General features: G+C 42.8%; 1 protein-coding gene across 1 annotated transcript in view; it reads left to right on the top strand.

Moving 5' to 3' along the window:
- CNTLN (centlein) overlaps positions 1-14,256 on the top strand; it is a 293,859-nt gene extending 279,603 nt beyond the window's left edge. The window contains exon 27 of the mRNA XM_066604356.1: positions 12,882-14,256. Within this exon, the coding sequence (XP_066460453.1) occupies positions 12,882-12,986 (105 nt within the window). The 3' untranslated portion in view covers positions 12,987-14,256. The remainder of the gene's footprint in view (positions 1-12,881) is intronic.
- The last annotated feature ends 5,114 nt before the right edge of the window (positions 14,257-19,370 follow it).

The raw sequence follows: 19,370 nt of genomic DNA, 5'->3' as shown, positions 1-19,370 counted from the left end.
CTAAACCTAGAATATGAATCTGAAAGCCTCCCCAATTTTTGTGCCTCCACGGTACAAAATAATAACTCCCTTTTTGTTTTCAACATTATTGTCTTAAATTGCAGCGGTGATATTAGTTGTTATTTTCCTCTTGGCGTTGAATATACATTCTCCGTAGATGGGGGTTTTACGTCAGATTTCTCCAGGTCTGCTAATGAGAAGCGTGAGAATGTTGGTTGTTGCACTCGACCATTTAATGCAGCTATGTAAAATATAGCGTCTTTCTGAGTGAGGTCTACGCAACATAATTGTCCAGTAGTATTGATTTAATTGCCTGCGTTTATTTGTGGACTCCTAATTATTGACTGGAGGTAAATTTAATAGAGCAGTCTTTATGAACACTAGGAAACCACTGCCGTTGCTGTTTAACATAATGAACTGCATCATATCCCTTTAGATCATTTTCAAGCTCATTTTATTCCTTGGTGACAGAATAATAATGTTTTAAAGACTTTTAATTTTTTATTTTATTTTTTTTTTACAGCCTAGCCTTATGGGTTTAGGGTGAAATAAAAAATGGGGAGTGGGAAGTTACCATTTACTAATCAGTAATTGCTCTTTACAGTTTAACTGCAGGGAGTCTGCAACCTTCGGTGAACCATTAGTTCATTTATTGTTACCTTCCATTAAGATTTATTTTGGGGGGGATCACATAGTACTTGAAATGTGAACTCTTTAATTGAAGAGGTTTATTTCTCCTTTAATTAGAATTTTTTTCTACATTTGTTTTATGTGTTGAGCTCTCCGTATCCAACCATTAATATTCAAAATGTGCACTCCGGTATGCGGCTAGATGGAAACACTAGCGAGCAGTTATCAGGCAGCGGTACAGCAGGGAAAGCCTCTCTGGTTCCTGTGTTCTTAGGTTAACTATTGCCTGTATCATAAATATCAAGATCGAGTTTCTGGTAGTCTACCCTACTGCCGGACGGAGGAACCAACATTATAGTATGGGGGTAACTAATACTACACAGCGGGTTCCAAATACAGAAGGATTGCGAAGATTTGTATTATAGTTTCTTTTCTTATCAGGTTCCACTTCTGGGTTTGGCTTACAGATAGTGAGGCAAAATATTACCGTCTGAATGAGGCCTTAGGGTGTATTTGTAAAAGCGAGTTTTGTGCGTTGCAAGAAACACAAAACTCGCACAGAAATAGCCCCCATTATTGTCTATTTACATGTGATTTTTTTTTTTGCTCGCAGCAGTGTTGCGAGATAAAAAAAAAATCTGTTCTATTTTTCAACAATTTTGCAGAAAAGTCACCCCCGATTATCTATGGGCGAGTTAAAAATTGCATCACACTCACATGTACATGCAAGTTTCATGCTATGCAATTTTTAAAAAAATTAAAAAACATGCGCATAAAGAATAGTTTCTCAAACCTATATTGCGCTCGCCCATGTAAATACTGCCTTAGGCAGATTTAACACAACTGAAATAAAGAAAACAAGTTCATATATGCTTTTAGTTAAATTAAAAAAAAACATCACCTAGAAGGCGTTGCTTTGCTGCAAACTCGGCATACCGTTGCAGATATATAAGAGTTGTGGTGATTAGATGAACGGTCTTGTCACCTGAGGCCCTTAAAGTGGTTCCCCCCTCGGCCTATAAGAGGCTCTCAGAGGCTCCTTGTGTCTAGTGGCCTCTTCTTCCGCTTGTGGAGAGCTTGTTGACCACTAGACGCCTCTACGACGCAGAGAAGAGATTTCACCCCTTTAAAAAAGTTTGAGAGGAAGCGCATTACTGGAATGCGAGAGGCTTGATGGTCGTATCGACAAGTTGCCGCCACCTGGGTCGTTCTGACCAGACTGTTAGGAAGTGTTGGGACTAGTGGATGGGTGATGGCACACAAGGCGAGTGGCTCTGGATGCCCTCAACAGACTACTAGTAGTCTGTTGATTACTTGGGGGTAATCACATACAACATCCTGTTACACGTAGGATGGGAAGAGGGGTAATGACAGTTCAACAATATGTTTAGAACATCCTTCCACCACATGTGTTGTCTCTCTTGGCAGGGCTTCCAAGAGGCATTTTCCAGCAGGATAACATTTGGCTGCACACAACAAGGGTGTCACAGGAAAGTCTCTACAAAGTCGCCACACTTCCAGATCACCAGATTTATCACCACTAGAATATATATGGGAATATCTGGAACACAAGCTTTAACATCCTATGAGTTTGCATGATCCAGAGGCTCATTTACAGGAAATGTGGAGCGTTATGCTCCATGTCTGCCCATATCACATCTTGCACCCAAGCTAGAGGTGATACAATAGGGTACTAGAGTCTCCATACCCACCGATATCACATCTTGTATTCAAACTAGATGTGGTACAACAGGGTACCCACCCATATCACATCTTGTATCCAAGCTAGAGGTGGTACAGCAGGGTACTAGAGCATCCATGCCTGCCTGTATCACATCTTGTATCCAAGCTAGAGGCGATACAACAGGGTACTAGAGCCTCCATGCCCACCCGTATCACATCTTGTATCCAAACTAGAGGTGGTACAACAGGGTACTAGAGCCTCCATACCCATCCATATCACATCTTGTATCCAAGCTAGAGGCAATACAACAGGGTACTAGAGCGTCCATGTCGCCCGTATCACATCTTGTATCCAAGCTAGAGGCGGTACGACAGGGTGCTAGAGCCTCCATGCCCACCGATATCACATCTTGTATCCAAGCTAGATGCGGTATAACAGGGTACTAGAGCCTCCATGCCCACCTGTATCACATCTTGTATCAAAACTAGAAGTGTTACAATAGCGTACTAGAGCATCCATGCCTGTACGTATCACATCTTGTATCCAAGCTAGAGGCGGTACGACAGGGTGCTAGAGCGTCCATGCTCACCTGTATCACATGTTGTATCCAAGCTAGAGGCAGTGCATCAAGATACTAGAGCTTCTCACAGTGATTACTGTTACTACAGGGGGATATTTTCTTTTCATTTTTTTTTTAAAAAAAGACAATTTGAATGACCCATGGAGGCCTTATATTACATTGTTGGGGACGTAGATATTAACAAAAAAATAGTTACAAAAACAAATTTCAAAAAAATTACAGGCTAAAATAAAAATTATTTATAAAAAAATCACCCACCCTCAATGCCATCCTAAATCGTCATCGTATGCAGCCTGTAATCCAAGATTATACAAATTAAATATCCAAACGTCTGAAGCAAAATGGCAAACCCATTCCTGTACTTTATTCTAGCGTAACTATGATAATTTTAAAAATAAGGAACAATATATTTAAGAAATCCTTTGTTTTTGTTGTACACATTTGCCCCCATTAAAAAAAAAAGAAAAAAGCTTCCATGAAAAAAGGTATAAAAAAAATAGCACTATGTGTGTCAGAGGAAAAAAAAATGTAAAAAAATTATTTTAGCAGGCCAGGAAAAAAAGGGCAATAAAATCACCACATCAATAAAATCGCTAAAACTGTCTAGTTTTCAGGACCAAAACACTGGGAGGGTCTAATACATCTGTCCTGTGGCTCAATTTGTATAAAAAGTGGGAAAGTACACCTAATGAACATTATCATTATTAGGGAATTGATGTAGGTACAAAGTGTAAGCAGAAATAATGATAATCATAGAATTACGCTCATTATAAGGTAAAGGTAAAAACCCCCGGTGCAAGCACCGAGTCATGACTGATTCCTCGGGTGACGTCACATTGTGACATTTTCTTGGCAGGCGGTTTTTGTGGGGTGGTTTGCCATTGACTTCCCCAGTTATTTTTTAACCCCTATCCAGCTGGATGCTCATCTTACTGACCTCAGAAGGATGGAAGGCTGAGTCAACCTTGAACCGGCTACCTGAACCAAGCAGGGATTGAACCCGCAACCTTCAGGTCGTGAGCGAGAGTTTAGGACTGCATTTCTGCTGCCTTGTAAAGATTGCCATGCAAAATAGATTACTGTTGGCCGAACCCAGCAATATCAACGGGATTGCCCACCATGTAGTGTGTATGCCATTCCCCCCCACAATTCGATTGCATTTGTCAGGGGAGATAAGGAATGGGCAAGTCAATCATGCATGAATGGGGGGAGTGGGGGTTCAGGAAAGAGAGCTGTCAGCAAACAGGTGCCTAAAACGTATGGCCAACTTAAAGGGAACCTGTCACAGTACCATAAACTAAGTTAGAGGACGTGACAGGGAGTCAGTCAGGTGATGTATTTCTTATACTCGCTCGCGATCTAGCGGTGCTATCCTGTAAAGTTGGCACACGGCATGGAAATCTGACTCTTTTCAGAGTCCCGTGTTTTCCCTTACAAGTCTATGGGAGAGTGCATGCAGAGGACTCTAAAAAGAGTCCGATTTTCATGCTGTGTGCCAACTTCAGAGGTGGACAGCGCTGGATCACACGAGCTGGTGAGTATAAAAAATACATCACCCGACTCCCTGCCATGTCCTCTAACAGCACCATAACTTAGTTTATGCTGTGGGGATATGACAGGTTCGCTTTAAAAGCAAAAAATAAAAATCAGACTTTTGGAGCTTTGTAAATTCTTAGCAGTTTTACAGCCAGCCCTTCATCTCATGAACAGTAGTCTGTAATCCGCACATAGAAAGCAGGGGGCCTGCCAGAGGTTTGTGATTGTTCTCCTGTGTTCCCTGCTCTACTTTGTAAGCAAGGTAATCCGTTTGTTAATATTCTATAAGTTCTATTATTTTCTCAGCAGCGTGCCACCAAACCTGATATCCAATTTAAAGGGGTTGTTTAAATATAAAAATATATATATATATATATATTATTTTTTTTTTAAATGGCTGGGCATAAAATAATCAATATTTACCTATTTCCTCCTCCTGGGAAGCAGCGGAGCGACTCCAGGTAATTTCCCACCATCAGTGCTTGCCAGAAGTCAGGTGACCACTGCAGCCAATCAGAGTCCACAACATCATCTCATGATCTCCTGGCATCAGTGCTCAAAATTCTGGCCGCCATGATGCTAGGAGTTCGGAAAAGGTTGCTGAGGCCTCTGATTGGCGGCAGCAGTCACTTGACTTCCAGCCTGTGCTGACAGACGGAGATTCACTGGTGCCGCTGCACTGCTTCCCAGGGGGAGAAGAAAGGTTAGTATCAATTCTTATGTTATTTTATGGCATGCCGGGCCATTTATAGAAAAAAAAAACGTTTTTTCTATTCAGACAACTGCTTGTCTGACTCTGTGCCACTTTTCATTCTCTTTATCGGTTTCTTGTTTTGGATGGTCTGTACTCACTAAAACTTTACAAAGGTTTTTTGCTGGATTTTGCCCTGTGAAAAATTTACCTTGGCAGAATAGGTTAGAATTTTTTTTCTCACCCAATAAATACTTTACTCAATCAGCCATGTAATAACGAGCATTGCAGCAAAATAAATCTGTACTTTACCGCATCGAAGGGACCACATTCCAGTAGAATAAGTAAAAACAAAAAGTTATAATATCTATATTGACATTTATTGGAGGTGTCAAGTTAGACATAAACAAAAGCTGTGACCTCTGAGTGATGCACCGCGGTGAGAGATAAAGAGCAGGTAGTTTTCTGTCATACTTATAAAAGTAGCAGCAACGTTCGTTTGCTCAATTATTTTTGGGATATTGTAAGTGATGTTTTCAGTTGACTCGTCTTTCTGCTGCGCCACTGAAACAGGAGATATGGGTGAAAATAAGTGGCTTTGTAATCATTGTAAAATAGAGAATACTTTAACTTCAGCCTTTAATCAAGTGGGAGCATCATGGAAGAAACACTTATACTGCAAGAGACAGTTGTTACTAACATGCGGCGTTCCCCTATAGAACTTATGGAAAATGTGTGTCAGAAAAGTGGCACAGAACTTAGTAAATAGTGCATTTTGTCCGGATTTCAGTATGTTATTGTAACTATACCAGACAACAGGCATAATAACATAGATAACTCTGCAGCAATGTGTTATCCGAGCGCAGGAACTACTGTATGGGGTTTATACACTTATTTTTGTACTTTATCTTTTCTCTGTATGTTAATTCCTTTTCAGGTTATTCTCTATAGAAACACAAAAGAATCGGACATTTAATATAGTGTTTTACACTTCGTATGTCTTAGACATGTCTTAAGGTTCTCATTGTGCTTAATTTATCCACTACCACCACCTACTGGTAACCTGACATTACAGCATTTCAAATGGTTAGAAATATTTAGCTGAATATACTGGAAGAAAACTCCTTTAATCCGGCATCCGGGTGCAAAAATTCTGCCACTTGTTTCCAGCAAGTCATAGCAATCGTATCTGATAAGCCAGAAAGTGTGATAATTAGTTTGCCATAACTTCCCTTCACTGCCGGACTAAAGTGATTTCACTATTGATTTTTAATAAGCAGAATGTAATGGATTTCTACTTCACTTGCAGGAGTCCCCTCGGCGGGCATTATTACTGGGGTATTATTACTGGGGTATTATTACTGGGGTATTATTACTGGGGCATTATTACTGGGGCATTATTACTGGGGCATTATTACTAGGGGTATTATTACTAGGGTATTGTCCAACAAGGCTGAAAACCCACAGTGGTATAAAATGGTTTGTCTTGTGGACTTTATTGCAGAAATGCTGCCGATTCGCTCCAGGTTTCACGCTGCATTGTAAACGGTGAAATCTATAGTGAAAAGCCGCAGCATAAATTGACAAATTTAAAATCTGCCCCTGAAGTCAGTCTCCTCACAGGTTTTTTTTTTTTCCTCAGCATATATAAGATTTCTTGAAATATCATGCACTTGGTCTATACTATAAAACGCTACAGATAATCCACAGCAAGTCCAATAACTAGAGTATTTTACTTACCATCCTATTAATCTACTTTATAAGGACACGGACATCTAATTCAGTGAGATCTGAGAAGACTTTCACAGTATAGTGATTGAAGGGCTATTAACACAGGATGATTATCGCAAAAGTCGTTAAAAACGAATGCGCAATATAATAGTTACATCTAAATGCACGGACATCATTTACTGTTCGCTTTCTTTTCATTTGTCGCTCACTTTCAACCAGCATGAAAGAATCGTCGCTCGTTCGCTCACTTCTCGCTGCAACTAAACACTCCCCTCTCAGCGCTTCACATAGAAGTAGTAGCGAGTAGTGAGCGATACTCATCAGTGATCTGCCTGTCTAAACGTTCTGCTCGACCGCTAACAATTAGCGGTGACGTCACCCGCTCATGCAGATAGTTCAGCCAACAGTCGTCCCGAGTAAATAGAACACCACTGTAGCTTAATGTACCTTTATATGGGTTGATTTGCCGGAATAATCACCGCAAACAGCAAATTCAGGTGATAGTCGTACCACATAAACACGGCTGCTGACCGCGCACCGGGCGAGAAATCACTCACTTATCGGAGACTCTTGGTTTTTAGCTGGGCTAAAAACCAAGCGAGTATCAGCCCATGTAACAGGCAGATGTTCATCTATGAATGACTGCCTATTGGAAGGGAATAGAAGCGCAGCTGGAAAAGATCCCGGAGCGCTCCGCCTCCAATCTCTGAATGACTATCGCTCCTGTGCGAAAGCACAGGCTGTCAGGAGCTTACGCATCCAACAGTCCCCCCGTATAAAGAGACATTGAGGGTGAAACAATAATGTTGTGCACAAAGCTGAGTTTCCATGTAGCAGTAATAATTCTGATCCATGTAGTTTTCCAGCAGCTATGAGGGGATGTCAGATGTTGTCAAAATTTTCTCTGCAAATTTTGTCACTTTAAATATTTGCAACAAATCCATCACCTCTAATCATGGCCTAGCAATTATTGCCAAGTGTAAATACTTGATTGTCCAAAGCAGTTTCTTTGATGGAAAACGATTGTGCATATCTGTTATCCCCTTAAGGACTGAGCGTGGTAACTATACGACGCTTGGTCCTAGGCTTTACTACCCACTGATAGCAGATGTATGGCACGGGATTAAAGTCTCTGCTCCTGAAATCAGGCAGCAGGTCAGGTCCTCAGCTGTCAGACCCAGAGGAGAAGGGAAAAGAGGTTTTTAGCCGCTTCTGCCTTCTCCTTTCCCAGGTACACAGCGTTCAATGAGCGTCATGTACTAAAAATTGGAAGGATTACTTCCACTATATGACCCAGCAATCACGTGACCACCGGATGCCCCCTGTTACAGCAGAGCTAGATCAGCTCTATTAGTGACTATTGTCACTACAAGGGGATGTTTTCCCTGTAACTGGGGCTCCTATGGATGCCCCAGCTACAGTGGAAAAGTATGAAATGTAAAAAAAGTAATAATAATGACAATGTGAATGGCCCCCAGAGGTCTTACATGACATCATGAAGGACATAGATGTTAAAAAAAGTTACAAAAATAAGTAAAAAAATTAAACTAAAATAAAAATATATACATAAAAAAGAATATAATCAACCAAAACAGTCGCCATATACACCCTGTAATCCAAAACTATATAAATTATATATCAAAACTGCCAAAACAAAGGGACCCATTCCTGTACTTTATTTTACTGTAAATATATATAAATTAAAATAAAACTTTTTTTTGCTTTTCAACCCCCAAAAAACTAAACGGATAGAACAATCAATAAAAAAATAGCCCTAAGTGGCATGGGAAAGAAAAATGTAGCAAAAATAATTTTGGTTGCTGAAGGAAAAAAAATAGGGCTTTAAAACCACCAATGGGTAAAATCCCGAAAAAGTGTCTGGTCCTTTAAGAGCAAATCAGCCTGGTGCTTAAGGGGTTAAATGATACTTATCTGGCAGGTGCAATATAAGTGGCAATTGAGTTGATCAAGCATTCAAAAATGGTAGCATACGCTTGGTATTTGTACTGGTGGGAGTGTCCATCAGATACTCGGTATGATTTTTGAAGCCACTCTGTACGTGTAAATGGGCCTTCATTAAGCGTTGCCTGGAGTTGAGTGTGTTGTCATTGGCTTGCACACTGACTATTGCACTGGGTATACGCTACATTCAGAATGCACCTCCAGTTGTTTTCTGCACAAGTTGGGCACAGATGATGGCAGAAGAGGAAGGTTTCTAAGGAGAAGGCAGTGAGTGTCCAGGACAGCATCTCGGGGTATACAGAAGATCAGTACTCCTTAGTGTATGCTCACATGGTGTATTGGATGGGGCAAAAAAAATCTGTCAGCTGGGTGTTTGTGGTCAGATACATTTTTAACCTTGTCCTCAGGAAAGACCATCAATAGTAGGTCCGCTGGAGCCTGCTGCCTAAAACCCCCACAATTGCTGGGCCAGTGCTCCCAATGTGTGTGGAAGAAGACGGCTCCATTTCCACTGCAGTGGCCCAGCTTGGTATTGCAGACCAAGTCCCCATTGAAGTTAGACGAAGCTGAATGCATTTAGCCTGAGATAGTTGGCTTCGTGTCATAGCAGGACATGTATGGAGCCTGGAAAATAGAACACTAGGAGCAGCGGAGGTTTAAGCATTACTCCCTACACTATCTTAACCACCAGGTACGTTGACTACCACTTTCCATATACTGTTTGCACGGATGAAGAACCCAGGATGATCAGCAGCCCTAATTTGAAAGGAGTTGTCTTTTTTAACTCCTTCACTAGACAACCAAGAATGTTGACATTAGCATCTTCACTGTCCTAGACCACCAGGGATGCTAATACTTACCTCCTTACTAGCCTACAGCCTGAGTGATATTAATAGCCATAAATCCACCATTAACCATTTAAGCCCCTTCTAACCACCAGCAATTAATCCATAAGCTCAACAGGGACATACATTAATGACCCTAAAAATGTGAATATAGGCTCATCCTTGCTTGGCTCCAGTTTTCTGATGTGTCAAATTTCCCAGAGCACCCCAGACTTTACAAGATGGAAGTGAGAGAAGAACCAACATCTTTTGTACATCAGGGAGCCCAGAGATTCTACAGTATTGACTACCTTGACTATCTGTATCTTCACTTTGCGCCTCCTATTAGACGTCTTGTGCCTGAAGAGGTTTGCATTTAGTGGGAATTGGTCACTTACTGCATGCTGCCCGCTCTGAGAACCACATGCAGTACTGACAGGAACACATTGACTTAAAGGGGTTTTTCCAAGGCATCTTTTATTGATGACCTATCCCCTGAGTAGTGGTAATTGCAGGTGCAGCTCTCAATGACTTAATGAAACCACAGCCACTACACAGGGGTCGGAGTCATCTGCTTCCGTTCCGTAGGCTGTGTGTTTTGCTGGTGACAGCGGGCACCGGAGATCAGTTGGGGTCCTGAGCAATGGACCTCAGCCAATCAACTATTGATGATCTATCCTCAGGTTGGTCATCAATAAAAAAAAAAAATACCCAGAAAATCCCTTCAACTACATGTTTTTTACATGTGAATATGGCAGTTTGGCTAGACTTTGTTTATTGCTTGCTATGTGCACTGTACATGTTGTGATCCAGGAGCCCAGCAAATTCATGAGCTGCAAACTCCACTCGCCCAACGACCCAAATGACTGCTTTTCTATTATTATGCAGGAGCTGATAGTTATGAGCACGGTGGTGCATGAGCCCCTAGCTCGGACTCCTGGATCACAGTGTGCGCAGCGTACCACAACTAATCAACTGCAAATTTAGTGACAGACACACCGCTAAAATCAGCATTCCGTGTGATCAGTGTTGTTCCTACTTACTACAAACTAGCCCATTTCCTCTACATCTCATTTAGTGATGACATACTGCTGTCTATTAAACTACTAGTAATTATTAGGAAATTATTGTACCAGTGTTTCTGGTGGTGCACGTCTCATACACAGCTCTGCTACATACATTGTTCATCCCATACAACAGGGATCAGAAGCAGCACAGCAGTGGAGATGAGGGAACTGTGATGATGTCACAGTCATGCTCCGCCCCTGATGACATATCATCATCCCAGGTCCCACATGCTTGTGCAGATTTTGGGTGGACTACAAACCCCCATGTGGCCTCAGTTGCTATGGCATACTAAGGAACACCTAGCAGGACAGCAGCCATGTGCGTACAGGACCTGTGATGATGTCATGGTCATGTGATCAGCGGCGGATCATGTAATTTACTCACAAACCCACTCACTCACAGACGGACATGTCGTCGTTAGTAGTTTTGATTCCAGGATTGAGCGCTTCCTTGGAAACTGGTAAGTTGGCAGGCAAAGCAGTCAAAAAAACATGGCAAGTATATAGAGCAGAGATTTCTTTACCCACTTCTAATCGAGGTTCTTTGGGATATGTGTAACTCCTAATCCCTGGGAGTATATTGGTTGAGGGATTTACTTTTGACATAGTTAGAGATTGGCTGCAGAGGATATAAGTTTAACGGTTGGCCAGATCACTCACACAGGTAAAGGGAGCAGTGCTGGTGGTAATAGCATAGATATATCAGCAAACTACTACTTAAACATCATCTTAATAATTTAACCCCTTAAGCACCAATGTGTTGTGCTACAAAAAGGACCAGGCACTTTTTAGGGATTTTACTCATGTGGTTGTTTTACAGCCCTATTTTTTCTTCTGCAGAGACGCTGATATATGTCTTTCCTGCTATTTCTATTTTATTTTTAGTTTTTTTTGTTTTACTTTCTCTATTCTCTACATAGCCCTCATGTGCCAACAGCCGATGACCTGACATGCTCCTGTTACATTGCAGGAGCTTTAGTCTTGCGCCGTATTTTTACCATTGGCCATGATTACATGTACGGCACTTAGTCATTATAGGGTTAATGTTAGTAGATAAAAGAGCAGCTGAGCTTAAACCCTTGTGTAGAAAGCATGTTAGGGCTCATGCACACGGCGTATGGGAGTTGCACCTGCCATTCTCTGACGCAACTCGCATGCGGACCCACGTCTGTGTGCTGTTTAGTGTGAATGCCCATGGACGGATTTTTACCGCGTTTCCTGCGGCGGAAGTCCGCACATGAATTCCGCAGCTATTAGGTTCTATTGAACCGAATAGCTTTCTCCCTGCCAATGCTCACATGTGAAATTCTACCGCGGATTTCCGCTGTGGGAAATAAAATTTGCCGCGGATTTACGCTGCGGGAGGTCTCCATTATTATAGCATTAATGGAGACCGCAGAAATCCGCAATCACGAGCAGGCACTTTTTAGTTTTTAATCGCAGTACTCCCATGGTGTAAATCCGCGTGCGTATCCCTCGACGCTCGTGAGCATGAGCCCTTAAAACCTGCAGACAGCGAACATTGCATTTTGTATTCCGGTCTGTGATACGGACCAGAATAGAACATGCTGTGATTTTTTTTTCTCAAACAGACCGGTGTGTGAAAAAAATGTACACCCATGTGTAGAACGTCATTGGTTACAGTGGGGCCGAGTGCCATATGTAAGTTACACGGACTGAATATACGCTCGTGTACGTGAGCCCTTAGAGGTTTGCAGCTATTACGTAGCTGTTATATGTTTACGCTATGTAAGGAAGCCAGTGGCTGCAGTCCCCTGTTATAGTAGACAGCGTATTATTAATAAGCAGTTAGCAGCCGTCTCTTTGCTGTGACTGACCCGCAGATGACTGTAACTTCATATTGATCATCTGAGTGAGGATGCACGGCCGCCCTGCTTGGATTGCAAATTGCATCATTAAAATAATCACTAAACCATGACTTCTTCAATAGTGTGTTTGTCTTAATTCATTTCTGCACTTGGATCATTTTTAAGATAAAGCACAATACCCTCCGCTGTAACCAGGCGATCTGTGCAGAAGGGATGTGAAGGCAATATTTCCAGTAGCTTCAAGAACAAACAGGGATTTAATACTTGGAGTAAAGTTATAAACGCTGTCTAAGCTGAAGCGCGGGGCGGATTGAATTGTCACTTCTCTTCCTTTTACTATGTTGCAGACTCCATTTGCATCATTCCTAATGGACGCAATCAGAACTAAACTCAGGGAGAAAGAGAGGCTGACAGAAGAGTACAATGTGGTGAGGAGGAAGGATTTCAGGTGAAGATTGGAAAAATGAAGTGATGGATACAGAAGAAAGTCAGCTGGAAGCAAGAGAGGACTGCGCTGCCCATTACAGACGTACTTATAGGATATCTGCGCTGAACATCGGTGATCACTGTTGCTGCTCCTTAGCGTTTGATATTCAATCATTATTTTCCCCAATCGTTTCTGTAAAACAAAGGGGAAACCACGGAGGAACAGCCCCGTCCTAAGCATTACAAATAATCTCATACCTCTGTGAAGCGTGTCTGGGGCTTAAATATAAATATCCTTAGGATTGGTCATCATTATCAGATAGGTGGGGGGTGGCATCCCGCCCTGCAGGCGGATCAGCTGTTTGAATGGGATGTGGCGCTCTGATGAGTACTGTAGCTTCTTCATTGTATCCCAAGCACGGCGATGTACGTTGCATAGCAGCAACGTATTGCAGCTTAACCCCTAACACTTTTTAGTGATTTTACCCATGTGATGGTTTTATGCCCAAATTATTTTTGCCGTAGGTTTTTTTTTGTTTGTTTTTTATATACATTTTTATTGTATTCTGTTCTTTCTTACTTATTTTTGCAACTTTTTACCATCTATGGGTCCCATGACGTCGTATAAGACCCCCGGGGGTCAATCACGATGTCTTTTTTTTTTTTTTTTATTTCACACTTTTCCACTGTAACTAGGATATCCGTAGGAGCCCAAGTTACGGGGAAACATCCTTCTAGTTCGACAGCAGTTACTGTCAGAGTTAGTCAGGGGTCTTCTAAGATCCTGTAGCTCTGACATGCTGGGGGTCACATACTCGCCAGATCCCATGCAGGAAGCAGCAGTGCCGCTTCCTGCATTCTCACCATAGCGCTCAGAGTGCTATGTAGCTTTGTACAGGAGAAGGCATAAGTGGTTAAAAACCGCTTCTGTTTTCTCCTCCGGGTCCTCAGCTTGTAGGAGCAGGCGTTTTAATCCTGCGCCATATTTTTATTGCTAGCCAGGATTAAAGCCCATAACCAAGTGTTGTAAATTTTACGATGCTTGGTTCTTAATAGGTTAATCACGTTCTGTTGAATTTGACCGAGTAGTAGCAAGGCTAAGTGACCAATGACTGTGACATCACAGAATGAAGAATGGGCCACAGTACTTACCGAAATGCCACGGCCTCTTCAAACATCAGCATTTTGAGGAGCTATCCTTAAAATGGGTCATCAGTATTTAAATCCCAGAAACCCCCTTTAATGTGTGTATATTCATGCTTTCACACTGACTACAATGTCTATTTTCTAAGTTATTTTAGGTAGTATTTATTTAATTTTTTTAAAATTTTATATGCAAATAAAATCCTAAAGTTTGTTGTTGTTTCATTCTGGTCCTGCAAGCTGGTAAAAGACAGAGGGCTCTGAGCAAGAGCAGTGTGACAACGCTTTCTATCAGCTGATTTGCTGAGAGCAGGGGGCTTATTACAGCAGGTCAGGGTAATTGGGCACTAAATCTATATCCAGCTAGGATTGCACATAATTACTATCACCGCCATCGAGATGAGAATGTTTAGTTGTAGCAATTGTATTATTATCCACAAGATTGTATATTTCTGGCCTGCCTATAACATTTTCCCAAATAGGATCACTCTTATCTCTACAATTGTACCCCCTTTCCCTGAAAATAAGACTTACCCAAGTTTTCTGGGAAGGCTTAAAATATAAGCCCTACCAGCATTACATTTAAAAAAGGAATACATTACCTAGCAGGCTTGGTCCGGGTCCTCCCACTGCTCTCCAGAGCTCCGCCGAATATTCTGCAGTCTTCGGCCGCACACAGAAGATCACTTCCTAGTTGCAGGATTTAAGGCAGCAGTAGTTCTGATTGTTTCTCGAACGCTGCTCAGCCAATGCGATGGCTGGGATTAGTTTATCCAACGCTGCATTGATTAGCTGAGCAGGGGTCAAAGAACCAATCACAGCCATTGTGTTGTGGAGGTGGGATTTATGAATTGACCAATCAATGCTATGGCTCAGCCAATTTATAAATCCCGCCTCCACAACACAACGGCTGTGATTTGTTCATCAAGTGCTGCACCCAGTAGTAATACTGGGGGCAGTATCGGCGGGCACTATTACTACTGGGGCAACTATTGGGGGTCCCTATTACTGCTGGGTCAATTATTGGGGGTCCCTATTACTGCTGGTTCAATTATTGGGGTCACTATTTCTGCTGGGTCAATTATTGGGGTCACTATTTCTGCTGGGGCAACTATTCAGGGTCACTATCACTGCTGGAGCAATTATTGGGGGTCACTATTTCTGCTGGGGCAACTATTGGGGGTCACCATTACTGCTGGGGAAACTACTAGGGATCCCTATAACAGCTGGGCAATTATTTGGGGTCACTATTTGTGCTGGGACAATTATTGGGGGTCACTATCTCAGCTAGAGCAACTATTGGGAGTCACTATTACTGATGGGGCAATTATTGGGGGTCACTATCACTGCTTGGGCAATTATTGGGGGTCCCTATTACTGCTGGGGCAATTATTGGGGGTCCCTATTACTGCTGGGTCAATTATTGGGGGGTCCATATTACTGCTGGGTCAATTATCGGGGTCACTATTTCTGCTGGGGCAACTATTCGGGGTCACTATCACTGCTGGAGCAATTATTGGGGGTCACTATTTCTGCTGGGGCAATTATTGGGGGTCACCATTACTGCTCGGGAAACTACTAGGGATCCCTATTAAAGCTAGGCAATTATTTGGGGTCACTATCTGTGCTGGGACAATTATTGGGGGTCACTATCTCAGCTAGGGCAACTATTGGGAGTCACTATTACTGCTGGGGCAATTATTGGGGGTCACTATCACTGCTTGGGCAATTATTGGGGGTCACTATCACTGCTGGAGCAATTATTGGGGGTTACTATTTCTGCTGGGGCAATTATTGGGGGTCACCATTACTGCTGGGGCAATTATTGGGGGTCACCATTACTGCTGGGGCAATTATTGGAGGTTACTATTACTGTTGGGGCAATTACTGGGGGTAACTATTACTGCTGGGGCAGCTGTGGGGAGGTAACTATTACTGCTGGGGCAACTGTGCGGGGGTCTTTTTTTTTGCTGGGGCAACTACTGGGGTCAGTATTACTGCTGGGGCAACTACTAGGGGTCTGTATTACTTATGGGGCAACCACTTAGGGTCAGTATTAATGATGGGGCCACTACTGGGGGTCATATTTCTTCTGGGGCAACTACTGTGGGTCAGTATTACTGCTTGGGCAACTATCAAGTTGATGCTGTCTGCCGAGCTGATGTATCTAAGCCGATCCTGTGTGATCCATCTGCTCAGCTGACGTATAACCCAGGATCTGCTTCGATACAGCAGCTCAGCACACCTATCACCCATGAATGGCTTAGATACATCGGCTGTGCAGATGTATCATGCAAGTTCAGCTTAGATACATCTGCACATTCAGCTTAGATACATCTGCACATTGAACTAAAGATGTATCTGAGCCGACTGGACGATGTATTTAGACGGGACGAATGTCAGGCAAATGATGCCTGACACTCGTCCCTGCAAGTACCTGCTCACATGCTTTTGTACAGGAACAGGTATCGTTGCTTCACAGCGGGGCGGCTGCAGGAGATTTCTCTCCTCACTCTTCCCATGCCCCTTTCTATTTACCTAACATAGAGGCCTTTCAGTACTGAATGGATGCTATTTACACTGAGTGTTGATAGTCTCTCCTGGCCCCGCCCCCTCTAAGTTCACTCTACAGCAGGAGAAAATCCCGTACTGTAGAGGATTCGGGAGCTGGGCGGGGCCAGGAGATACTGTTGATTAGTTCAATAGAGGTGGGCTGGAGCTGTGCGGGGCCAGAAGACTGCTTTTTATCTCAATGCATCCTGCCATCATCGGGAGTGCGCATACAGAGGGGGAAGGCGCAGGGCATTGTGGGAATGCAGCACAATGGCGGCATCTTTGAAAGTTGCTTTCAGCATCAGATTACAAAGTAAGGCCCCCTGTCCATGGACATAAATCGCCAGTGAATCACGACGTCTGAAGCCCGGCCCCCTGTCCACGAGCTTGCAGCCAGCAATGCGCAGCATGCTGCGAATTGCCATGATTCTCCGCAGTCAGTCTATCTGTCAGCCGGCTTCTGCTCCCGGGTGGCGGAAATCCGCAGCGCCCGTGGACAGGGGGCCTAAGAAACAGACATTACAGCTTATATTCTTTCTGTTTTGAGCCCATGTATGCTGTGTTTTACAATGCTCAGTAATAGGTAAGCTTTATTATTATATTTTCACCCTGCGTGGCGGGACAACTCCTTCAAAGTTCAAGCCAAATCTTGGAAATCTAACGTGTCACTCTAACATAGCATAACTCTAAGGCCTCATGTCCACGGGGAAAATCAGATCCGCTGCAGATTCTCCATGGAGAATCTGCAGCGGGTCCCTCCTGCCCCGCGGACATGAGCGCTGAAATTAGCAATTTAAAAGAATTTACCTATCCGGCGCGGGCGACGAAGATCAGCTGTTCCTCACGGCCGGATCTTCATTTTCGGCCGGCGGATGAATTCCTGACGCCGGCGGCACGTCGTCGACGTGCCGCGCGCATGCGCCGGGCACATCCGCCGAGCCGAAGCAAGGGAGATGCGGCGGTGAGGAAGAGAAGAGCTTCGCGGTCCGCTGCGGGTGAGTAAATGCTTTAAATTCCTACTTTAGGTCTCCCGCGGATCCGGACGGCTTCCATAGGCTTCAATAGAAGCCCGCGGGAGCCGTCCCCGCGGGAGACCCGCATGAAAATGGAGCATGGTCCAGATTTTTTCATGCTCCATTTTTTTTAAAATGCCTTTTATTGACGATCCGCGGGTATTTATCTACCCGCGGGTGGTCAATGCATCCCTATGGGGTGCGGATCCGCGCGCGGGAGATCCGCTGCGGATTTTAAATCACATTTTGCCCGTGGACATGAGCCCTAAAGGTTTTACATATCCAAGTACTCTGACATTGTTTTTTCGCCACATATTGTAATTCATTTAGGTGGTAAAAATAGACTATATTTATTAAAAGCGCCAAAATTGGGAACATTTTGAAAAAAATTGTCATTTTTTTCACATTTTCAATTGCATTTCATTGCATCTCAAATATGTGCAAACATACTGTACAGATTTTTGCTAAGATATATACTTCCATCTTTTTATTTTATTCTGGATGCACATTTGAAAAACTTTAGTTTTTTTAACCATTTAGGAGACTTTCAAATTTAGCATTGATTATCAAAATTTGAGAAACACATTGTTTTCCTACACCAAGCCAAGATAGCAAAGGCTCATAGGTGTCAGAATAAAAGATACCCCCACAAATAATCCCATTTTAAAATCTACACCCCTTAATGTATTCACTGAGGGGAGTCATGAGTATTTTGACCCCACAGTTTTTTTTTAGGAGTTAATGCAATTTAGAACAGAAAAAAATAAAATTTCATATTTTTGCAAATATGTAATTTTTTAACAGTTTTTTTTCTATTGTGCACAAAAGTGTGCAAAATGCATCCCCCTGTTTGTCCTGTGTTCGGAAACATACCCATTGTGGCCTTAATCTTATGTCTCTATGCACAACAGGACCCAAACTAAAAGGAGCAGCCGGTGGCTTTCAGAACAGACATTTTGATTGAAGGTGATTTAGGCCGCATACCACACTTGTTGAGCCCTTGAGCTGCCAAAACGATGGAGAACCCCCACAAAATACCGTTTTAAGAACTAGACCCCTTAACGAATTCATCTAGAGGTGTATCGCATATTTTGACCCCACAGTTTTTGAATGAATCCAAGCAAAGCAGAATGGAAAAAATACGATTTCATGTTTTTGGCAATTGTGTCATTTTAAAAACTGTTTTTTTTTGTGCAGCACACATATGAATGAAGACTTTCACCCCAAAATGGATACCCCTGTTTGTCCTGTGTATATAACCATTGTAGCTCAAATCCACTTATAGGGCACATGGCTAGGCCTAGAATAGAGGAAACACCCATTGGATTTCAGGGCAAAACTGAATAAATTCCAGACCCCATTGATCACTGTTGCAGAAAAGATTGACTTTCTAAAAATAATCCCCCTACCCCTTTTTCAGCGTTCCCTAAAGCTTAGATTAAAGAAATAATGCAAACTGTGTGGTATGTCCAAAGACGGGTAATTACGGAGGCCCAATTGAGATGGGCACATAGGGCAATAAAACCAGGTATCCCTTCTCCTCCCATGCTTTTTTGAGGGGTATTTCTTGACATCAGCAGCAGGAATGGGGTGTAAAAACTAGCGCTCTGTGAGGCTTCGTAACATTGCGGAGGTGTGGTGGTCTCTAACAGAAGGCGCTCAACAAGCTGCTCCTGGGACAGCAGGAAGGTGAGCGTTCCC

This window comes from Eleutherodactylus coqui, chromosome 5 (genome assembly GCF_035609145.1).
Source record: "Eleutherodactylus coqui strain aEleCoq1 chromosome 5, aEleCoq1.hap1, whole genome shotgun sequence".
Lineage (NCBI taxonomy): Eukaryota > Metazoa > Chordata > Amphibia > Anura > Eleutherodactylidae > Eleutherodactylus > Eleutherodactylus coqui.
The sequence above is the reverse complement of the archived record's forward strand: the minus strand, read 5'-3'. Positions and strand labels throughout refer to the sequence as shown.